Consider the following 25693-nt stretch of genomic DNA (forward strand, 5'->3'; position numbering starts at 1 on the left):
ATTTAGATTTTAAAGAAAAAAAAACAGAAAACTTGGACACTTAAAGTGTAGCTAAACGTTTGACAAACTTCTGACATGTCATAGTGACATGTCAGAAGTTTGGATTGGAGGGGGTCTGAGCACTGAGACCCCCACCGATCACTAGAATGAAGCAGCTGAAGCACTCATGTGAGTGCTCAGCCGCTTCGTGTCTGTTCGGCTTTTTCCGGAAAGCCGATGTATCGGAGTACGGGCTCATAGACTTTCTATTGAGTCCGTACACCGATAAATTTATTGCCAGAAAAAGCCGAACAGACACGAAGTGGCTAAGCGCTCACACGAGCGCCCTCAGTGCTCGGACCCCACCATTCCAAACTTCTGACATGTCACTATGACATGTCAGAAGTTTGTCAAACGTTTAGCTACACGTTAATCTAAAGCATTAAAAGGAATTTAGAAAACTTGCATTGCCATTAAACAACTGAATCCCTCCTTTTCAAGCAGTTGACATAGAAATTGTCATTGAAAAAATAGATTTATATATCTTTAATTTGTAAATTTTACTGTGGTGTCTAGGTTATTGTAAAAGAAAGGTACAATGCACACCAAAAAGTCGTTATCCAAAGATAGATTTTTAATATTCGTAATTATGCCTCCACATGTGGCAAGCCGCCATACATTAAGCGCCACTACGCAGGACCCAGGATATTACAGTGCCTGATGAAGGTCAGAGATGACAGAAACGTCGCACTTAAACTGGCATAATTACGAATATTAAAAACGTATCTTTGGGTAACGACTTTTTGGCGTGCATTGTACCTTTCTTATACTACACGGGTTGGGCCCCTACGAATGCACCCATACGAAACCTAGTGCAGCCTGAACACCTTCAAATCCATAGGTTATTGTAAAGATATCTTATTGCAGTCAACTTACCTTCAAGGATCTGGTCAGCCATTTTAAAAGCTTCCTCTACATTTCCATGCAAAATTTGTTTGGAAGGTTCGAAGAATGAATTGTGTTTGATGGCATCCTATAAATGAACAATTCGCAATGTGACCATGACAAGTAGAGGAGTCCGTTTCCAGAGCAGATTTATATAATATGTATCATTCGCATGCATTTAGATAAGAAGCAACAGGAGCCTCACAAGTCACACTGCTTGTTAGGTGGTTAACTGGTAACTATTTTTTTGCGCCCCAAGTTCTGTATTCAGGTCCCTTTCAGAATAAGTCATAAGATAATGCCAACTGTGATGTGTGATGTGAGGTTTTGCAATTCCCTTATATAAATTCTGCTTCCTACTAATTGCAAATGAAGCCAGAATTGATTATATCCAATAGAACATACCGTAAAAGCGTCTAAACAAAGTACAGGGAGCATCACAATACACTACCTCCACTGTGAGAATAAGTGGTGCCTGGTCTTTATAGCTTATCTTTATTATTGCTGCTGCTCTTCTCGCATGTTCGGGAGTGTCCGCAACTACTGCGCATATTATTTCTCCCACACAAACAACCTAAAAGAAGCATAAAGATGTAAATAGAATTGAGAACGTTTGTTCAAGCAGTCTTAATAAATAATGAACAGAGCAAAAGCCCAACTTCACAACTATTTTTTTTTAAATTCTATTGCTGCAATGCATATAAAATGAAAAATTAAGCAACTTTGCAGCTTTTATAGACCATCATACTGTGTCTACAGCTCCTATTCAGACGTATATGTATCCATGGTAACAGAATTCAAACAAACCCTGTGTAGTTTAAGAGTATGTTCACACTGAGTTTTTTGCAGGCAGAAAATTCTGCCTCAAAATTCCATCTGAAATTTTGAGGCAGATTTTGATCTGCCTGCACGCGTTTGCCGCGTTTTTCACAGCGTTATTCGTGTCGGTTTTCGCCCGCGGCCATTAAGCACTGCGGGCAGAAAACGCAGTGACATACGCTTTCTCTGCCTCCCATGTCAATGGGAGGTCAGAGACGTAAACGCCCGAAGATAGGGCATGTCGCTTCTTTTTCCATCGAGACTGTTTTTCCGCTCGTGGGAAAAAACGCCTCCATCTCCCATTGAAATAAATGGGAGGCATTTTCGACCGTATTATGGCACGTTTTCCGACGCGGTTTCCACGACCAAAAAAATGTGTCAAAAAACTCTGTGTGAACTGGCCCTAAGACTGCAATCATACTCTCTTCCATCTGTACCCTTCTTGCTAACCTATCACATATACAGTGTATTAGCATGAAGTCGAGGTTGGATGGAAGGGAGTAGTGATTGCAGGGTGAGAGTACACAAGGTTTGTTTGTAGTATGAACAACAACTTTGGACACAAAATGGCAGAAAATATTTTTTCATTTGGACGGCAGAAGAAGAATGTGGTCAACGAATGGGGGACATTCAGGAACTTTAATTTATTAAATTTAAAGCTAGGGCCACACAACGAATGAAAATCATGGAAGAATCAAATAATGTCCATTATATTTATACTACTATATTAAAGTGCAGTAGACCATCAATATTGATATTCTATTTCTTTATTGTTCGTGACATTTATATTTCATAGAAACATTTTTCATTTAGACAGGAAGCGAATTGGTCTTCAATGCGCAATTTAAAAACTATGTGCCACATGCTAATTAAGGCACCTCCTGGGCCGATTGGTCTAGGAGTAACATGTGGTTAGCTCTCTGCCAATCAGGCCGTAATCAGCATATGGCGTGTGTTTTTAATTGATGGGCCGAATTGGAACAATCGCACCAGCTGAATTACATTATAAAGTGAATTTTATAGATGGTCTTTATTATCAGGTGTCTGGCACAGTGACAGAGTTTTTAAAAAAAGTACCAATTGACAAAGCAGCCCACAGATGCCATTGCTCAGTCAACTGTACGTTTGACCACAACATATATTTAGGATCACGCACAGTAAAAAATATTTACAAGTAATAGGCATATAAAATTATAAAAAATAGAAAATAAATAAGAAGCATTTTAGGACATCCGCCTATCTGTTAATTGGCTATTAAAATTTATGGCTGACTACCAGTCAAGAAAGCCCAAACAGGACTGTTGGTTATCTGTCATTTGCCTAATCCAAAAAAAAGAATTAAAAATAAATAAATACACGTCGAATAAAGGTCTGAATATCAGGAGAAAAAGGTTTGGCATGGGCTATTTATCTCCTGTGTATGGCCAGCTTAGACTTTTAATACTGAATTTCAAGAACATCAAGTTTTTTCATTTAACATTGCACCAATTATTTACCTCCTCCTCTGAAAATAATGGACCTTGTCCGGAGATATCATTAGGTCCAGGGACATCCTTTGCTCTTATTATGTCAACCACACCAGGACTTTTGAGAGCTTCGGATGCATCTATTGACCTAAAGGAATAATTACAATTTCATCGTTACACAATGGACTGTTGTACTATACATGTGGAAGCACATAAGAGCCAGCCAAGTAAGCGTGACGTATTTAAACACTAAAAGACCTCGAGGATGCCGGTCACAGGATCCAGACATTTGTCCCTCCATCCTGGTCCTACTCTCTTCAGATCCCGTATACTGTAGCTCTTTTACGCTGTTAATTGTACCATGTGACCTGACTGAAAGTAAAAAACTTCCAATAGTTTTTAGAATCCTCTATTCCCTAATTCTCTATCCTGTTACTCTCTGACATTGGTGACATAGATGACTAACTTTTTTTTTTTAATCCCCCATTGTTCTGTCCCATTCCTGACATTTGCTTACAATTGATCATGTACTAAACCTGTCGACCATTGACTTTCTTGCTTGCTGTCTGCCACTAACCACTAACTGACACGGATCTCTCTGCTGATTTATATCTGATCTATTATAGATAGGCTGCGTAAAAGCACAATGTATCCGCACTGGGCACCGCAGGGAATTCTGGACAAGAAAAACCACACTAAATTGTGGTGCAGTTTCTTGGCCCGGAATGTCTGCTGCGGAAAACTGCATATGTATAAAAAACAAAACAAAGAACACCACATGCTTAGCCTCTGACGTCCTGCAGATTGGCCTCCTGGGATGATGTTTTATCCTAGGTGATCGATGCAGCGGTCACATGAGATGAAACGTCACCCCCAGGAGGCCGGCCTGGATGAAGACGCACAGAATTCTGGCCAACTATAAGATTTTAATTTTTTGTTGCGTTTTTTTGTGGCAGAATCGCAGCTTTTCTGCTGCAAAACAACCTGCAACATCTGCTGCTATTTGTTGAGGGTTTTAACGCCCGATTGAATTAAATGGGGAAAACATACGTTAAATTTTTTTTTAAATAAGCGATTCCGCAAATCCAATTAACATGGTGTGGATTGAAAAAAAAAAACACACCGCAGGTAAATTTCTGAGCGTTTTTTGCTGCTCATTATTTATGCGGCAAAGTGGATGAGATTTGTTTAAATCTCATCCATTTTGCTGCTACTGTATTATGCTGCAGATTTCATTCAATGCAGCCATGATTTTTTCATTCGAGTGGCTGCATTGAGCTTACCTATAGCTATTGATCAATGAATATACATCTCAAAGAACCCATATGCATTAGCCTTTACTGTACTCCCTAGAGAATCACTGTAGAAAGTTATTGGTATTATTTTAAAATTAAAGGAGGTTGGTAAAAGGTTGTCTTATGACCAAATATAATATTAAAATAATTTTGAATAAAAGTAGCCACATTTCTAAAAATATTCTAACATTGAAGCACTTTGCATGGACTTGCCATAACATGCTCCTAAAAAAGGATACCCATGTAAAAGCATAAATCTCACAGATGTACCCAAATAAACGCAGACCTATTTTTATAATCTCAAATTAAATCTCTTCTCCCTATGGCCCAGAATCCAAATACCACAAGTAAACACGGCCACCCATGTGTATTTTTATAACCAATTTATCTCACGCTAATGGTACGAATACTATAATTTTGTGCTCCTTGACGGGCTTCAAACATGAGCGCACTGCGTAGTCTCTATGAAAAGTTTCATATAAATGGCACTTCCAGCTTTACCCATATGCAGTACTACAGTGTCCGTCAGGGTCGGAGCTGCTGTATAGAATACATTTTATCCATTTTCTTTGTGTCCCCCAAATCATTGGACCATAATTGGACAATTTTCCATTAACAAGACATTTGTTCAGTATCATGAACAGTGATATAAACAATTACTGTATCTGTACACACATTATATTCAGACATGGTGACCGAATACTTTTCATCATTGGGAGCTTTGAGCAACATTCATGCGGCTTATTGTAAATGATAGATGTATGGCATGGTACCAGTAATGGATGTCTACCTCTACTAGCTCTAGATCAGAGAATTCATTACTTGTCTTATGTACTGGATAATACTAATGCATACTCATTATATACACACACATATACAGAATTGGTTTGTATGAGTGATGAGGGAAGGGTGTCAATTGAATTGACACCCTAGCAGTAAACCTACGATGACAATGCAGATACATTCATGGCACACTCAACAATAAAAATATAAAACATTAGGTAGCTCATGGATGAGATACATTAGCATGACTTGCTGTCTACCAGATGTAGAACTTCCACTATGACCCTATTACTTACACAATCTTTGCATGGGCTTTTGTGCTGGTTGCAAAGGCTAAGAAAAGTTCTTGATCCACAGGTGGCATGTCATCTATGTACACGGCTTCTCCAGTGGCCTGCTTAATGCCAGACTGATGTACTATTGGGCGGCCTACCGGATCTTGCCCTGGCTGCTTGGCGTTAGCTTCCTATGTAATACACAAAAATGCGCGATAGTAGTAACACGGAATTTATCAGTAAAAAATATTGAAAATCCCATGCTTTAAAGAACTTTAATAGCATAAATGTTATGTATTTATTCATACGTATGTTTTGTACTATAATAGCCTGAAATAATTGACTCAACACTAAAAATATTACCTGGAAAATCTGTATAGTTTTTGGTACTTTTGTCTCAAAACTTTTGATGGCACTGAGGTGTTCTGAGGCCTTGACAGAAGATTTGATCTAGAAACATTGCCAAGAAATAAAATATCAAGAGTGACATATAATACATATTATATATATCATACACAGACTCTGGTTTTTAACTTTGTAAAACGGAATAGTCTCAGAACAAAAAAATCTTAGTGAAAATAAATTCTTCCCTTTTCATAAATGCATACAAATGTGTAAAAACTGCAAGCTAGGATGGTAGACCCCTGACAGACTGTAGATTTCTGTAGATTCTGATAGATTAGAGGGAAGTCATATTTAATGTGGTGCAGTCATCCTAAACTTGGATGGAGTAAAGCCACTTCACCGTCTGAGAAGAAACAGACCGTCTGCTTGAACACTCGTTTTTGTTGGTCTTTTTCTGGAATTTTAGTCCCTTTTGGAGTTTGAGATGTTTGGAACTACCCTTATAGAAATACAGCTTGGAGAGAGGTTTAAATGGGATTGAATCATGCAATACTTGCAAATATAGTTGCAATTGAAGGATTACTCCAGCCAAATAGATATACTGTGCCCTCACGTCCATGAACTCCTGTTTGGATTAGAGGCAACATCTTTATCTGAACTACCCTGCCCCTCCACGGGTCAACCCCCTATCCTGATTGTAATATAAACAATTGTTATTCTTTGTTTGCTCCCGGTTTACAGGGACCCCTTATTCCCCATCCTTAACAGACTTTAAAGCCTTTCTTGTATACTCCTCACACCACACTGCCTCCGCTCCACAATTTTCAGTCTCTAGTTTCAACTCACCAATCCAGGTTCTCCTGTCAGATTTGCATAAATGGGCAACTAAGCTCAGCATACCCCTTGCAGATAAGGAGAAAACTAAGGCATGTGTGTTAGCGTACTCGCTCTCTATTACTTGTAGAGCTCAGGAGCACAACTACAAAATTCTCTCGAGGGTCGTCCTTTTTATATCTACCAGTACTAGACAGTTGTTGAAGATGTATAAGCAATGTGGGCTCCTGATTATATATCCGGTGGTATTACCCTCTTTTGCAACTTTTTTGATCTCAAGTCTTTTCAGTAGGAGAACATCTTTGTGAAACCATCATTCCACATTCTGCCTCATTGGCACTTATGTCAATTGGCCATGGTTCCCTGTCCTCTCTTTAGAAAAGCATGATCCTACACTATATTTTAGTCGTAGCGCGAATGACTCTTTCCTTCCATTGGTGATCTGGAACTCCCCCATCTAGTGCAGAGTGGGCTAGAGAAGTGAATGTAATTACGCAAAAGGAAGAACTCATAGCTGATCATTCTGAACAGAACATCAAATCTTTATGCAGTTGCCCTGTATAGATCTCATTCAGATCCCCTGCTGATTTTACTACTCCCTTCTAAGTCATATGATTCCTACCCCCCTTCTTTGGTTTTTCATTTGTTTTTTGTGGTTTTTCTGGTACTTCTATATTAGCCTATTCTTACCTTGTTTCATTGGTACAATCTACCTTGTTTTATCTTAACATTTATTGCAATGACTATCTTACGGTACACATTTTGGCGTACTGTTTTATTCTATTTTTCATAAATACTGTATATACTTCTCCTGTATATCTACTTTAGAATAGATGAAGTATTGTATTAACATAAGGTCTCAACTATCTTACGCCCTATTTCTTTTTTTCCCCTTGTACGATTATTACCTATTTCATCGGTTTGTACTTTAGTTCATACGTAAATCCTTCAATAAAAAGTATTAAAACATAAATACCCTATTCTATATAGTTTTTGGAGTGTGGGAGTAAATCGGAACACACGGAGGAAACTCGGGGAGAACATATAAATTTACAAACGTTGTCCTTGGTTAGATTTGAACCCAGGACTGTTGCATGTACTGTTTTACATAGTAGAGGTAAGCAGCACTTTTGGCCCAGAGAGGGAAGCGGAAGAGTTTATAATGGATGATTAATAATTGCTAAGTTTATCAAAAATATAATTTCATCCCAACTCAAGGGAGAGAGGAAATTTTTGAGTATGTTTCCTTTCGCCTATACTGTAGTGGGTTAAATTCCCTTTTTTCTCTCGCAGACAATAGATATGGAAAAACTGATCATCCAATTTAGATTTCTGTTTTTTTCTTTTTATTTGAATTTCAGCTTTCTATTATTAGTTTAATTACAAGTTGTGTCGCCCCCCCCCCCTACTATATTTTTTTCTATGCTCTGAGTATTCAATGTAGGATCACACACAGCCTTTTCCTGGTCAGACACTTATATAACTGCATTAAATACTCTTAAAGTGTAGCTAAACATTTGACAAACTTCTGACATGTCAAAGGGACATGTCAGAAGTTTAGATTGGTGGGAGTCTGAGCACTGAGAACCCCACCAATCACCAGAACGAAGCAGCTGAAGCGCTCATATGAGCGCTCAGCCGCTTTGTGTCTGTTCGGCTTTTCCGGAAAGCCAATGTTTCGGAGTACGGGCTCATAGACTTTCTATTGAGTCCATACACAGATACATTTATTTCCAGAAAAAGCCTAACAGACACGAAGTGGCTGAGTGCTCACACGAGTGCTTCAGCTGCTTCGTTCTAGCGATTGGTGGGGGTCTCAGTGCTCGGACCCCTACCAATCCAAACTTCTGACATGTCACTATGACATGTCAGAAGTTTGTCAAACATTTAGCTTCACTTTAATATATTGTGGACTTTACTGCCATAAGTACAAATGCAACTTACAGGTTTATCCAGGTTCTGCTGGACTTCAAGATAGAATTTGAAGAGAAAACTGACGGTCAGAGACCTCCTGTATTCTACCTTTCCCTCAGTGGCGGAAGGTGAAATAGTTATCTCATTTAGGATCTGCCTGTTGGCTTCAGCAAGCATCTCATCATCCCAATGCCTGAGGAGAACGATACAGAAACTCATAAAAACTCATACAATAGGAGTCTTACCCAAACTATATAATCTCAAATAATTACATTAAAAGCTATGTACACCTTTGAAACTTTTTTTTTTACTTTTTGAGATACAGCTGCTTTTTATTTTGTAAACAGAGCAGCTGTATCGTGCGCTGATGCCTGAATCCTTCAGGTCAGCAGCACTGACAGGTTATGAACTTAGATTTGATTGGTAACAGCCCGATCCTGCGTGACACGCAGGACCTGCTGACGCTGAACCCGTCAGTGCAGCTGACCTGACGGCAGTAGTGTAACTACCTCCGTAGCAGCCTACTATGGGGTCCGCTACAGCTATGGCTGCTACAGCAGCAGCGGCGAGACATTCAATATTCCTTAGGACGCAGATACTGTTGAACACTATAGCAAAGCTGGGAGGTATCCCCCTGCTCTGCCTTTTACTAGGCTACATGCCACGTTCGGCCTGCAGCCGACCAGGCGCAGGGACAGAAACTTTGCGCAGGCCAGCATGATGACATCACTGGATCACGCCGGCCTACGCAAGGATCCCATTGGCATTGTGGAGCAGCTCCGTTCGGGGCATAGGTGAGTACAGTTTTTTTGTTTTACTTGTTTGGGGGCTGTATGGCACCCAGGGGAGGGGAGGAAGGACCCAGTCAAAAGTTTGCTATGAGGCTCAGTCTTTCCTAGTTATGCCCCTGCCTGACGGATACAGATTTCAGCGCTAGATAACAGCTTCTCTGTATACAGTATGCAAAGCAGCTGTATCTCAACTCATGATTAATGTTTCAGAAGGGAACACAGGTATAAAATTTCTGGAATACCATAACACTCCCAAATATTAAAAATTAGGCTTGGGTTTGTGGAAATATCACTTCAAAGATATTTTTTACATTCTGTGTGACAACAACAACATTCAATCACTGCAATTCAATGTTGCTACACAATAAAACAAAGCCCAAAAAGGGGACCTTGCTATTGTTTTTTATTGCAGTGTATTGTACTTTAATGGAGTGAATGATTTTTAGTCAGTGTATACCAATATATAGTGCTCGTGCCAGATACGGATGTATCCATGCACGCTCAATAAATATGAGATTATATATATATATATATATATATATATATATACATATATATATATATATATACACATATACATATATATATATTAAAGTAAGTGAAGAAGGGCATTTGAACATCTAAGAATAGTAAATGGGCCCCTTGCTCACTAATCGTTCATTATGGAATGTTCTACATGTGACCAAATGCTTTCTAAGTCTCACAAGAAGACACCAAAGGAATGCTATTAGTTTAGATCTGGGCTAGTTCTGTCCGTACATGCCATTATTGTAGTTGCGAATAATTTTGACATAGGTCCAAATGTATTACCAATGTCCTCAAAAGATAGATATATCAATCTATATATATTTCTTACCTGCCTATAAGAGCCAGACAGGTGTTCTTTGCAGATAATGTAGTAGGGCCAATACCACCATAGAAAATGGCAATTTCTTTAATCACATCTGTGCCATCATTAATCTGTACTTGCATTCCAGCATTGACAATGGCGAAAGCATTTTCTTCTCTCTGGGCTTGTCTGAATGCAGACACAAATTGCCTCTGGGTAAAAGCACAAAACAATAAGGGCAAAAATATAGGCAAATACGGGCAAGAAAAACATTATGAACGCAGCAGATAGATGTAAATGAAAATCTTATAAAGGCTGACGTTTGCATACGGGGGCAACAGTGGTACCCATCGCAGTACATCTTTGCATCTTTAAATCATCATTGAACAAAAATAAATTTTCTTGTAGACCCATATCCTGTCATTCAATACAAAAGTCCCGTTCCAAGATGGATAAATGTGCAACAAGAAATTTGTATCGGAGTGAGGTACAGAGGTTATTCACATCCAAGACACAAGTATTCTGTCTAGAGGTATCAGTCATTCACGTCCAGTTTATACAAGTATCTAGAATTGTTAGTGACAATGCAACTGAAGTATGAGATTAGAAGAGATGTTGGGTAGGTAGTGGGGATAACCCATGTATCTCCTTAGAAGCAGAAATTATTATTTTGTCATTACTAACAAATTACACATGATCGAAACAAAGGGTGGCTTTGTAAAAAATAACTACCATTCAGAAATACAGAAAATTAAAACAATCCACAAACATTGGAGCCGTTTAACCCCGTGGGGACACAGCCAATTTTCCATCGACATAGCCGTATGCTTGTTTTTTTTTTGGACAAGTTGTCGTTTTTAATGGTACCATTTAATGTATCAAATAATGTACTGGGAAAGTAAAAAAATGGAGTGGGGTGGAATGGGAAAAAAACAAAAACCCAAACGATTAAATTATTGTTCTTTGGGTTACGTCTTTTTAAATCGTTCCCCATGCGGCATAAAAAAAATGTTCACTTTTTTCTGCAGGTCACACTGTCACAGGACGAGAATGCTCCTCCTAATGCAGCAAGCACCCAACGCTCAGGATGAGTATTCTCATCCTGTGTTGGCAAACAGTTAAGAGAGAAAATGTGTAAGGTCCGTGATTACGGCACGGACGAGCCGCGGATTGTCACTCGCATTTTCGTGCCGAGCTCACATTAAAAAGTATAGTAGCACAGTCCGTAAATGCAAAAAGTAGGACATGTCCTATCTTTTGCCGGTCATTTCTTCGCCCCGGACACGTACCCATAAATATACGGGAAGGTGTCCGTGGCCCGAAGAAATGAATGGATCCATAATTGCGGATACAAATTACAGTCGTGTGCATGAGGCCCTACCAATAATCTGCAAGGATGCCACTTTGCTGTCTTCAGTATGGGCACCAATGCACTTGGAACCCCTTTTTTAAAAAAATCCACATAGTCAAGGCAGTGGCAGGGGAGGTGAATACACATCCTTATCTGTGTGTATAGTGCTACTATTTTGCCTAATCTAGGAAGCTCAAAACCAGGAGCATCCACCTATTGTGTCTGCTCTGGTGGCCAGTGTGAAAACGTGACTATTTCAAGATTTAAAAAAACACCAACAAAATATTTTCTGATTATACATTCTCTAGAAAATTGCATGGGGCAATAGTACAACACTGTTGTCTAAGTAAGTAAGGCATAGTGACATAGTGACATACTATATATTATATTTGACGATTGTTGAATTAGAACCAAATTCTACCCAGTAAGGAATGAACATACATACATACATACATACATACATACATACATAAAGAATACAGCAGAGCAGGCGTAAATGCTCCTGTACCTAGGATTTGATTTTTTCCGCTTTCACTAAATTTCATCATTTAAAACCAACCTTTTTAGAATACGGGATAAGAACAGAAAGTAAGACTTCTCCAGGCTTTAGAGCAGATGCACCTGTGAAAAATGCATCATTCAATGGGATTGTTCTTGAACCTCCTATATGTAGGGGGAAAAAAAGGAACACAAAAGTTAAAAAAATTACATTACCATTATAAAGTGGAAAGTTTGGGAACCGTAGCCAAAATTCCTAGAGAAACTTGTTTGGCTAGTATTCTATAATAATAATATTAATAATAATAATAATAATAATAATAATAATAACAATAATTAATTAATAAAAAATAAAAAAATAAAAAGAAAGACATTAAATTTATGCTACCCAGATATGCATGTTTTGTCCTGTGGGGGGGGGGGGGGGCAGTACTATAAGAATTATTATTTGTATAGTTTGTCAGGATAAACTTTGAAATGGCCTTGATAAGGGACATCCCCCATTTCAGACCCATAGGGCCAGGATCACACACAGTTTTGATGCTCTTTTTGGTTCAGTTTTTTGAGCCAGAGCCAGGAGTGGATCCAAAAGGAAGGAAAGATTTAAAGAAAAAGTCTGATGCATCTCCTTTCTTGTATTCACATCTGTATTTACGAACACTAGAGAGGAAGACCCCGATAGTTGGTGGGAAAAATAACGATCAATACAAAAGGATGCCTGCCGGCAACAAAAGCCCTGTTTTCCAACTATAAATGGATTTAAAATAACAAAATTTTATTGTGCTATTGTAGCAAAGGACAAACTACACGGAAATGAAGAGATTTATGTCCGTTGCTGACATTGACCAGCATAGTGCAATGTATAACAACGCTTTGATGGAGGTACAGAGTGTCAGCGGCTGCAGGACGCCGCACTCCATCCCACAGGTATAGTATCAGAGGTCAGCAGGAACATATGTTAAAATGTCAAAAAGAGCCCCCCCAGCACTATGCTGGTCAATGTCAGCAACGGACATAAATCTTTTAATGTCCGTGTAGTTTGTCCTTTGCTACAATAGCACAGTAAAATTTTGTTATTTAAATTCCATTTATAGTTGGAAAACAGGGCTTTTGTTGTCGGCAGGCATCCTTTTGTATTGACATCTGTATTTGGCTCAAAAAAACTGAGCCAAAAAATGCATCAAAACAGTGTGTGGGATCCTGGCATAAGAGTAAATTCACATGCAGCAAATTTGTTGCAGAAATTTCTGCAACTGAAATGCATTTCCATCCATTTGAATTGGGTTGTTTTGGCGACAAGCACATGGATATCTGCAAGCTCGATTCAGATTAATGGAACAGACGCAGAAATTTCTGCAACAAATGTGCTGAATGTGAATATACAGTGCCCACCAAAAGTTCCGGAACACCATCATAACTTTTGAACGGCTCGAGTTAGAGGGTTAAAATTTGGTCGGATTTAATGGGGTCATAAAATCTACCAGTTAACGCAAAAAAAACCTTGGGGGCGGTGCGATGGGCGGGGGCAGCAAAATCTTAAATGGCACGGGGGGGGGGGGGGGCTCTAGTGGGGGCTCATTTGAAAGCTCTTTTCAATACGAAAACAATGCCGCAATCAATTTTGAGATATTTAACGTTGAAATTGTCATCTTCATTATCGGCTACCACCGGTGTTAGCATTACCCAAAATGTACCGCGCAAGTAAAATCCTAAATGTGTGTGGGCGCGTGTGCGTTTGTGTGTGTGAGCTTGGGAATGTCACATCAAGGTGACTTTAAATTACGTATTATTACAATCGGCCTCGGCGATACAAAATGGATATTGTCTACGATTGTAACATGATTTCATGTGTACACATTTCGGTAGTCGCTTGTGAATTTGCGAGAGCGCTAATTCGGAGAGTAATTTTCATTTTTGTACATTTCTATTGTCATATCAAAAAATGCATTTGACCGAAATGGAAAGGATCACTTTATTGATGATGAGAGGGTATGGCGAAGAAAAAATAAGATCCTATCGAGAAGTAGCGGCTTTATTCAATGCCACTTATCCTATCCGTGATCCAATTTCATTGTCAACTGTTAAAAGAACTGTTCATCATTTTGAAAAAACTGGTTGAATTAAAGACGCACCAAGATCCGGAAGACCCAAACATGCTAGTAATGATGAAAAAGCTTTAGATGTTCTGCTCACTGTACATGGCAATCCTCATACATCTGTCTTGAGTGGAGCACAACAAAATGATATCAGCGCCACATCAGTCCGTCGAATTTTGAAGAGGCATCATTATCATCCTTATATGTCTAGTTCAGGAGCTCTCCGAAGATGATTATGACAGAAGAGTGGAATTTTGCGATAATCATCAGATTTTCAGCTGGACCTGTTTTTTGGATGAAGCTATGAAGCTAAGTTTGAACTAAACGGTTCTGTAAATCGTCAGAACATGAGGTATTGGGTAGACGAAAATCCACATTGGATGAGAGACAGTCATAACCAGTATCCTCAGAAGGTTAACGTTTGGGACGGAATATTGCTCAATAATTTTGTAGGACCGTTTTTTATTGAAGGAAACATAAATGCAGAAAATTACTGCAATTTGCTAAGAAACCATGTGATACCGGCTATTCAAAATATTGCTGGAGAAGCTTTCCGCAATGTTTGGTATCAGCAGGGTGGAGCTCTGGCTCATTTTTCTCTCCGAGCTCGAAATATTCTGAACGATTATTTTCCTGATCAATGGATTGGTAGAAGAGGCCCGATAGAATGGCCACCGAGATCACCAGATCTGACCCCATTAGACTTTTTTTTACTGGGAGTATTTAAAACTAAAGTCTATGAGACTAGGATCGCAAACTTAGACGATCTGCAGGAAACAATAGTGAACATTTCGAATTCATTCACACCAGATGTTATAAATAACGTTATTGACACGTTATTGACACGTTTTACGTTCGCTTAGGACACTGTAAAGTTGTTGAAGGACATCAGTTCGAACATTTGATTTAATACAGTAATTGCTATGTTTGTACTAATACACATAATACATGTCTTCGGTCTTGCTTTGGTTGGCCGGATAACACACTCACACACACACACACACACACACACACACACACACACACACACACACACACACACACACAGCGCAGGGAGGGTTTGGAGTCGTTAAATGCCGGGGGAATGATGAACCCCGGGGTCCTTATCTCGGGCTGTGTACACACACACACACACACACACAAAAGTGAGAGGCAAGGGGACTCACATTAATCTAGCACCCCGATGAGATGTAAATCCGACCGTGCGACCTCCGCGCGGTACATTTTGGGTAATGCTAACTCCGGCGGTAGCCGATAATGAAGATGATAACTTTAACGTTAAATATCTCAGCGAAAAAAAATCCTCCACTCGACCCCCCGTGCCATTTAAGATTGTGCTGCCCCCGCCCATCACACCGCCCCCAAAGGGCTGGGGTTTTTTTTTTAACGTTAACTGGCAGATTTTATGACCCCATTAAATCCCACCAAATTTCAACCTTCTACCTCGAGCCGTTCAAAAGTTATGAGGGTGTTCCGGAACTTTTGGTGGGCCCTGTATATCAAATGTGCTAATATTCCTCACTATTTTATGATCTTTGCTGGAAACATTCTTGTTTACATCCAGGAGCTGAAATCTGTGCTTCTCACATGCAGTAGCTGTATGGAACGCTACAACAGAGAGCTCTGACCAAACCATGTACATGATGTACCAGTCAGATGTGACCAGAACAGGTTTTCTATTTCTGGATGTAATGAACAACATGTTTATTCATTGACCGCAGAAGCAGAAATCTTGAAAATACTGAATAATGAAATCACAAAGACTATCATACATTTTGCTTTCATTAATCAGGAAAGGCCTTTAACCCCTAACGACCGCCGTAAATACGGCATCCGCTCAGGGTAGTTCTTATGAAGCGCAGCCTTTTCATGCGGGCACCTTAGAAGTTGTTTCCCCCAAATCAGGCGCTCTGCTCCTGAAGCCCAGGCTGACAGCTAACAGCTTCGGGTATCAGGACAACAATCGGAGACCAATAGCAGTGGTCTCCGGTCATGTGATACGGCCCGTTTAACCCCTCAGATGCGGCTGCCTCTTAGTGGTTTTAGAGGAGGAGGGGCTCCCTCTCACCTCATCGGCAAGTAGGTCTGCCTTAAGTTAATGCCTGTTGGCCTAACAGATGCCCGTCAGTTTTACACAGACAGGCAATAATACACTGCATTACAGAAGTATTGCAGTATATTATAAAAGCGATCAAATTACATATAATTGGTATCGCTGCGTCCACAACGACCCAAACTACAAAACTATTAGATTTAACCCGCACGGTGAATGCCGTAAAGAATAAAATGAAAACCATTGCCAGAATTGCTGTTTTGTATTCATCCTGCCTTAAAAAAAGTTTGATAAAAAGTGATCAAAAAGTCACATGTACTCCTAAATGGTACCAATAAAAACTACAAGTCGTCCCGCAAAAAGATAAGCCCTCATAGATATATCAGCAGAAAAATTTAAAAAAAGTTATGGCTCTTAAAACAGGGTGACACAAACAAATACATTTTGAAAACAAAAAGGTTTACTGTAAAAAGTAGTGAAACAAAAAAAAAATGTATATAAATTTGGAATCGCCGCAATCGTAACGACCCGCTGAATAAAGATATGTTATTTATACCACATGCAAACGGTGTAAAATTTTACGCAAAAAAAGAATGGTGAAATTTCAGGGTTTTGTTCCATTAAACTAACAAAAAAAGTTAATCCACTATATGTACCCCAAAATGGTGCTATTAAAAAATACAACTTGTCCCGCAAAAAACTCCCCAAACAAACAAGTACTCATACAGCTATGGTAATGGAAAACGAAAAAAAGTTATAGCTCATTGAATGCGACCATAGAAAAACTTTAAAAAAAATAGCTTGGTCATTAAGGTTACCTTCGGTATTAGGGGTTAAGGTTAGTTTTACTACTTCATTTTTTTGCAGTATCTTATTGGTTTATTTATTTTAAATGCAGATCCATGAAAGGATTCGAATCATGTTTCTGGGACCTAAACTCATGTTTACGTTTTTTTTTTTGTTATTTTAAGAAGCACTCCAGTTGTTTTTTTTTGTGAAGGCCTGAATGAAACTCACTATCATTTCCCAGTTGTAGGTGAAATCACATACTCTTTTTCCCAATTTGCCCAGTTCTGCATGGGTTAAGTTTGTCACGTGACTTTACTCTGACTAGCTGCCTGGAACAGATTACGTTCAGTCACAAAAGAACTGAGACATCTGGCAGCAGGTAGCTGCCCCACAGTGTGAGGCTGCATTGGTCCGCACAGGAAATAACTACCGCCACACAGAATAAAGCAGGAGAAGCATCCAAGATGGCGGCTGGCCCCATTAAAAATGGCTGAGAAAAAATTGATATACCGTATTTTTCGGACTATAAGACGCACCTGACTATAAGACGCACCCAGGTTTTAGACAACAGAAAATAGGAAAAAAAAATCATATTTTACTACTTTTACAAAGAAAAAACTATTGGTTAAAAAAATAATTTGTTCGGTTTCACCACATTCTGAGAGCCATAACTGTTATATATTTTCATCATTTGAGTGGTGTAACTTTAGTTGTGGTTTGTAATACATGTCCTACAGTGCATTTCATAGTGGAAAACAAAACAAAAACAAAAAAACACTGGATCACTTCTGTAATCACAGGGTTAGTGGAAGATGGAGTGAAAGACAATCAAACTGACGTCATTAGGCTTTCTGACAAACTGGGGGACATGGAAGAATATACTGAAGGGAATTAAAAAGAAAAAAAACACCCTAAAATAGATGTGCACTGAGTGTTCAATTCGGACGCACCAACGAGACATTTGTGTTGTGCATCATTTACCATATATTTTATCATTAATCCGCAGCACAGTTACCTTTAGATGCCAAGTTCAGCATGGCGCCCCCTGCAGCAAGAACAGGATTTAGGTCGCTTGTTGCACCTTTGCTGATGACATGTCCTCCTAGAGACTAAATATGGAGCATATTATTGCATTTTGTCAGCTTCACGTAGGAGACTTCAAGTGTTACCATGATTTTCATGATCTGTATGTGTCAGGTTCTGAAGTTGTGAACCCAGAAACTCCTATGTCCCAGGCATTAGTCTCCCCCCTTGCACTTACTGACTGTAGTCTAGTTCCACGTTTCCTCTCTACAACCTGTTGCTGCTCATCTGTGTACTGAACTTGTATTTTATCCTGACCACGTCTCTGCCTCACACTACAACCTGTTGCCGCTTATCTGTGCTCCAAACCTGGACTGTTTCTTGACTAGTCTTGCTATTATCACCCCCTGCCACATTGTTTCAGCCACTGGACTCCGAATCTGCTACAGACCTTGACACTGAGTTGGCTTGCAGTTAAACAAACAAACAAACAAACAAACAAACAAACAAACAAACAAACAAAAATCCCCTCACTTTCAGTTTGCCCAGTATCTTTTATTTGTATGTTTCTTCACAAATTTTCTTAAAAAAATAAATAAAAATACACCTATAAAGATATATTCTAAAATTAATCCAAAATTTTGGATCTAAAATGTCAACGATTCTTTTATGGTAGTGGTAAATGTATTACATTTTCATAGAGGGGAATCAACTTTACTTTGCAAGCTTTTTGGCATAAAAAAGTCGCAAGTGTATCAAAAAGTCTCAAAACATGACTTTTGAGCCGTTTCCGCCACTCTGGCCATTTTCTCTAAATAAAGTGGGAGGAGTGTAGCAGAAGGGGGCAGGGTTATACGCGGCTCAACGCATTTACTATTGTTTACTCCAGAAACGGATATAAAATTAAAGCGTAAATCTACGTCAAGTCCTGGCTGGTGAATACTTCCCTCAGTAGTGAATGGACAGCTGGAGATGCGACAAATTTATGAAAAAAGGCGGGCATCTCTTAATAAATTAGTTGCATCTTATTCCAGCTTGTTTCTAATTAAGAATGTACTGCCAGTCTTAATAAATAATCCCCCATAGAGTTATTATGCCCGCTCAGGTTAATCCCATTGCATTCTCATTACTAAAATATAAAAGAATAATAAATAACTAACATTAAGATGATTATACGTACCGCCATACTTCGGATCTGCTCTCCAGCCAGCGTGCTTAGCTGTTGTAGCAAAGTTTTAAATATCTTGGTTTTATCCTTTGGTAACTTAGAAACATTGTCGAGTAGTATCTGCTTAACTTGGGACAAGCTAACTGCTCCTCCAATCAGGATTCCTGCAAAGAATGTCAATTATGTTAGTTTTTGAAGCGCCTCCTTCACAAACTCTGCTTCTTTATAGAAAAACAATGAAACTTAATCGTAAAAAGAGTTAAACTGGCCATAGACCGGAGAGAGAATTTATCAACTTTTCTACACTCATTTTCTGGCGTAGAAAGGTCGCAAATGCATCAAAAGTGACAATTTACGCAAAAAATAAATGCAACGGATTTACGCCGCTCAAGGCACTTTAATAAAAGTGGGCAGGGCCACTCGTGGATCAACCCTTATCATTTACATCTGAAACTGGCGGAAATTATAGCGGAAATCTATGCCAGCTCATAACTGGCGTAGATTTCACTTTCTGGCACACGAACAGACAGAGATGTGCCTAAATTATTAATAGGCATGCGCCTCTTGATATAAAAAGCACTGGAGTAAAATGCGCATCACTTTATTAAGAGTGGCGTATGAAACGCAAGTCTTAATAATTTCCCCCAATGCCTTTAGAAAAAAATGGGCCGAACCCATTGATTCAAGCATAAGTATTTTAAACAGGCCTAGTCCATTGTACCCCTGGAGGAAAGTAACATTGCACATTGTGCTGTTCCAAGCGACCGGGTTTCTGGGATAGTTGGGAGAGATAGCGGTGTATTATACAAGTGTTCAACCAGCATCAGTGTAAGGCAAACTATAGTATACCTACAGAAATATTAAGCTAAGAGCAATGGCACTTGTCTCATGTAGATAATCCCCTATCCATATGCCCTATTAAGGCATATGAGAGTCAGAGCAGCCGGCCCATCCATGAATCCATTGAATTGCATGCCATGCAATGCTACATTTGTTTGGCCAAAAGTGGCTCCCGTGGGCAATATAAGCGTAGCACCGATGGTTAGAAAAGTCAGACCCTGCAACTTCCATTCAAAAGGGGGTGTTCTTCATGAGACAATCCCTTTAAGTTGTACAGTTGGATACTAGGAAACTTTGTAAGATTTCCTCCCATAAATAGGGGAGAATTGTGAAGTATGTTGCAAAAATTGTTAGCTTATATACAGTACATGTAGAGCGGTTTGGGGAATCTGTAAAGTGATGCAGAAATTATATTTACCAAATAAAAACCGCTTCCTTTAGGAGCAGAGATAATCACATCTCTGCCTGAGATTTATTTTTGCACGGTCTCTAAATTTGTATGCAACATATGCGTAACTTGCTTTTCTGCTCCAGGAGCGTTAAAACAACATAACATGTTTTCCTTTGGATATGTGTGCTGTATTGTTTGCGCTCTAACATTATTTCTCTTGGCAGGTGCAGGCATTGATGGTTGGCTCTTTCGTCTCTGGACACTACCTGAGCTAATTGTTTACTGCGCCATAACAGTGCTGGGGACATTACAAGCGTGGCTACGCTGCATTCTCATGCTGGGGTGGTGCCTATTACAGAAAAAGACATAAAAGGTGGCTGGTTCCACTATCCTGTGTTCAGTGGGTGGGCAAAGTCTAAAAAAACTTGCTGTGAGAGACGCTGCTGTTTGTGCTGAGCGGCACGTGTGCAAAACCGGAGTCTGAAGTGGGTCCAGTTGCACTGGCAGGTAACTGCAATTGTGTTGCCAGTGAGCTATTGCAGGTGCTGGGCAGAAGCTTCCCTGCATAGTGGAGCAGAGCAGGGAAGCAGTCGGTTGAGGCCTAGTTCAGGCCCTTGTCTGTCTTGTGGAAGCAGTGAGTCAGCCAACAAGCCATCATCGCCTGCCTGAAGCGAATGAAACTGTATTTAGCGACTGAGCCTCTTAACTGTGGAGAAGTGTTATTTCCGTTGCTGTGACCAGTTATAAAGTAACTCATACCTCCCAACCATCCCAAATTCAGCGGGACAGTTCCGGATTCCGGGAGGTGACCCGCTGTCCCGGCGGCCTGTGGTATGTCCTGGTGTCAAATGTATCTGCGTTCTCAAGACGCAGATTTAGTTGAATCCAATGCTGAAGCAAGGAGCTCCCGGCTTAAGCATTCAAATATTGAGTCCCCAGCCAGAGTAATGCAAGCTCTCTGGCCGGGCACTCCTGTCTTGGGAAAGCCCTTGCGGACACTGTCCATATGTGGACAGTGACGTCAGGGGCTCCTCCCAGAGCGGAATCCCCGGCCAGAGATTTGCCGATGCTCTGGCCGGGTATTCCGCTCCTAGAGGGTGCCCTTGACATTACTGTAGTGACATCAGGGGCTCCCTCCAGATGTGGAATCCTCGGCCAGAGCGCTGATGAAACTAAGGCCGAGAATTCTGCTACTGGATGAGCCCCTGACGTCACTATCCATGCAGGGACATCACGGGCCACTCCTGGAGCGGAATCCCCGGCCAGAGCATTGACGACGCTCTGGCCAGGGATTCCACGTCTGAAGGAGCCCCTGATGTTACATCCATATATGGACAGTGACATCAGGGACAACTCCTGGAGCGTAATCCCCGGCCACAGTGTGTCCGATGCACTGGCTGGTTCAACTCCTGGAGGGAGCCCCAATGGTACTACCTACATGGGGGACACTGTGGTGCTATCTATATGGGTATTGTGTGTGGCTCTATCTACATGGGCACTGTGGCAGTATGTAGACACTGGCACTTTATATGTCTGCACTGCGGCACTATGTTAGCATGTGGGCACAGGCACCATCTATGTGGGCACTATCTACAGGGGCATTGCGGCACTATGGGACATTATAGTGTATGGGGGCATCTGTGTTGGCATCTATGGGGCATTACTGTGTGGGGGCAGCTATTTTACATCACACCGTATGGGCGGCATAATGAGGTATTATACTGTGTGGGGGCAAATATAATTGCATTATACTGTGTGTGTGGGTTCTATGGAGCATTATACTGTGGGGAGGCACTATGGGAGTATGATACGGTTTGGGCTGAACCGGGTGTGTATGGGCAGGAATTAGGTGGGGTTAGAGGAGTGGCTTAAAGGGGAAAAAAAATTCTGCGCTATGCGTGCCACATCGGTTGTCGCTTTTTGCGTTACTTGAAAGTTGGGTGGTATGTGGTATTAGTAAAGAATTTATTTTACCATCATTTCTGTCGCTATCATCTTTTCCGCAACTTACCTGCCTAGGCCTTATACCACATTTAAAATGTTGGAAATTAATAAAATGTAGGAAAAAGGTGACTTAATATTTTTCATATCATCCATCAGAGCACACAAAATGGTTATCAATAATTCTACCGCCTACAAGGACAGAAGACACAGATGCACATTAATAAGAGTAATTAAATAAATAAATAAGTGGTTAACAACCCAGGAATCATCAACCCCCCAAAAACAAACCCCCAGAAGTCAATGAACAAACATCGGTCTCTATAGGTAGAAGCTGTATTTGTGTTTGCCGGCATACAGAGAGTGGTCTCCAGCTGGCAGAAGTCAAATCTTCCTTAAACATACAAAAAAAAACTCAGACTCTGATCTTCAATTACTATTTGAGAGAAGATGGATTGCTCTGATATAGGTCTTCCTGATGACTTCTATCTGATGCATAAAGACAAGACTTGATAAAAGGTGGTCAAAAAGTCTGTGGAAGTAGAGCACCCAAAAGGAAAACGTACAAAAAAATAAACACCACACCATATACTACCAGATCATTCTCTTCTGGATGAATGTATGCAAATAAACTGGACCAAGTCTGAAAAAAGATGGATTTAGGTTCTAGGTTCCGAGCAGTGTACAAATTAGTTCCCAAGGCCCTAGAAGAATAGGAATCTAAGACATGCTAAGGTAAGCATGTCTCAAAAAATAAATAAATAAATCCATATTCCCGTCTGAGGTTTCAGCACTCCAGATGAATAGAAGGGCTGATACCTCTCAAGCAAACCTACTCTGTAGCCTCCTCAATCTAGAATTCCTCCTGATATAAAATTGGCAGTGAAATTTTGACTTGTCATTGGATTCACTGGGACTGTGCTAACTTTGTTCATTTCTGCTAGGAGAGGCTTATGGCTCAAAGAATGGCCTGGAGACAACCATCCAAGAATAATTTCTGCTTTCTGCCTTTTTAAGCAGGTACTCTGTTTTGCTCTCTGCTATTAAAAGTTTGAAATCCTTCAGCTAGGGCAAGGGAGTACCCCACCCCCAAAAAAAACCTAAAAATAAATAAATCCAAAAACCTGGTTTAGGCCCTTTCGGAGGCAAAAAAGAAGGTCTCAAAAAGAAATAAAAATAGACGGAATGTCAGATAGTTCAATAGGCAGCGGGGTTTTTAGCCCAAAAGAACACTCCTTCACTGCTTACAAAAACCAAGCCCTTCTATGGAGGCTCTAAAGACTAATTTAAGACGCCAGAATTACAGCTCCCAGAGCCGATGCCAGATTAGCAAATTTCTCATCAGCCTGGCTCAAAACTTTGCCAGTCCTTGGTTCGAACACGGATTCTGAGGGGCTATTCTTTGGAGCTTAATCAGTTTTCTCCAAATACTTTCTTCATCAACCGAGAGAATCCACGTGTCCTCCGGTTAATAAAATATTTTGTCAAGATTTGTGCTCTGGATAAAAAGAGTCCCATACCATTAGCAGGGTTCTAGTGTCCACTCAAGGGTTTTTGCAGTTCCAAAAAAGGGGGCAACTGGAGACAGGTCATCGACCTCACCTTTTTCAACAAATATATGGTATAGAAGAGATTCAAGATGGAGACGATCAGGTCTGCTGAACAATTCTTTAACAAAACGACCTCATCTCATCACCATATAGATCTGAATGATGCACACCTCCATGTCCCATTCCGCACTCACAGAAGGTTTTCTATGATGGCAGTCGCTCAGAACAATTCAATAGCCCATTACCAATTTATCTGCCTTCTTTTGCTCCAATTTTTACAAAGATGGTTAACTTTCTTGCAGCTTTTCTTAGGCTTCTAGGGATAATTGTTAAACCTAACTTGGCTGATTGGCTGCTCAAGGCACCCTCCAGAGAAAGTCTTTAACACCTCAAACTGACTACAGATGTCCAGAGACGTCACTTACTCATCATCAACTGGGAGAAGTCCCATCTTACTCCTTCCAAGGTGTGCAATTTTCTGGGGCTGGTCATAAACTCAAGGACAATTTCTCTAGCCCTATCAGAGAAAAGGTCTTAAAGATCTTTATGGAGGTCCAGAATCGGTTATCTCTGTTGTGTGAAGGTTCACACAGCAATGAGAGTGTTGGGTTATCATTGGATGCAGTTCCATGGGCCAGGGTTCATATCAGATGTCGCCAAAACTACATTCTCTGCCAATGTAACAGAACTCTGCCAATGTTGTCCAGACCTTCCGGTCTGGACAAACTTAAGTCTCTTTCAGAATCCACCAATGGGAAGGTCAAATAGTGGCTTCAGAGGAACAAAATCTGAAAAGGGAGATAAATATCCAGTATTGATCAGATCATCTTTATGACAAATGCTTCCACTTCAGGCTAAAGTTTCCCAAGATAGACACGTGGGTCCAGCACAGGTGGTCCAGAGAAAAGTGTCTCAGTTCTCATCATCTCCTTTGCGGCCAGAGTGTGCTTAATCAGGCAACTAGGCATCCATGTTCTATATAAATAAACAGGGCAGGACCAGGTCTCCCCCAGCTTCTGAGGGAGTGTCAACTGATCATGTCTTTTGCCAAGAATACTCTATAGGAAATCAAAGCCATTCACATTTGGGGAACGACAAATATCAGGGATCAACAGAAACTTATTGAACCCATCATAGTGGAACTTTCAGACAAGATTTTCTTTAGATCATCAGGGAGTTTGATTTTCAGAATTAGAGGTCATGGAAACCAGTGAATACAGAAAGACAAACAAGTTTTGTTCCCTTTTAAAAGTGGATCATGCGGACCATCTGGACAGCCGTTCTGTCCCTTGGAAAAACACCAAGGTATAAATATTCCCTCCATCTCCACTGATAATGAGGGTTCTCAACAAAATCTTGAAAGGACTAAGCGTCCGCAATTGCAATCCTCCAATTTTGGCCCTGCAGAGCTTGGTTTCCACTGGCGTTAAAGCTTTAGAGATAGATCTTCTGTAAGTTATCTGCTTGCCTGTATCTTCTGTGCCAGAGAGGCTTGTACCATTTAAAACATTGAAAATTTGACGCAAAGCAGAGTACAAATGATGTAGTAAAAATCCTGGTCTTGTCTGGAAGACCTTCTACAATCAAGGTCTATAACCGTATTAGCAAGTGGTTTGCATCCTGTTACTCTAAACAGTTTATTTCCCAGACATCCTTAAATTTCTCAAGGAAGGCTTCAGCAAAATTCACACTTACGGTCAATTTCTCAGCTATTGATA

The 25693-nt window shown here is 40.2% G+C and overlaps 1 protein-coding gene across 1 annotated transcript in view; it reads right to left on the minus strand.

The window, feature by feature from the left end:
• Window positions 1-25693, minus strand: part of LOC142656587 (aldehyde oxidase 1-like) — a 98969-nt gene that overhangs the window by 29411 nt on the left and 43865 nt on the right. The window contains exons 11-20 of the mRNA XM_075831519.1: window positions 19266-19417; window positions 18078-18171; window positions 12186-12289; window positions 10303-10487; window positions 8686-8848; window positions 5926-6012; window positions 5584-5753; window positions 3240-3357; window positions 1376-1498; window positions 916-1012 (exon numbers count right to left, since the gene is read on the minus strand). Of these exons, the coding sequence (XP_075687634.1) occupies window positions 916-1012; window positions 1376-1498; window positions 3240-3357; window positions 5584-5753; window positions 5926-6012; window positions 8686-8848; window positions 10303-10487; window positions 12186-12289; window positions 18078-18171; window positions 19266-19417 (1293 nt within the window). The remainder of the gene's footprint in view (window positions 1-915; window positions 1013-1375; window positions 1499-3239; window positions 3358-5583; window positions 5754-5925; window positions 6013-8685; window positions 8849-10302; window positions 10488-12185; window positions 12290-18077; window positions 18172-19265; window positions 19418-25693) is intronic.

This window comes from Rhinoderma darwinii, chromosome 6 (genome assembly GCF_050947455.1).
Source record: "Rhinoderma darwinii isolate aRhiDar2 chromosome 6, aRhiDar2.hap1, whole genome shotgun sequence".
NCBI classification, from domain to species: Eukaryota; Metazoa; Chordata; class Amphibia; order Anura; family Rhinodermatidae; genus Rhinoderma; species Rhinoderma darwinii.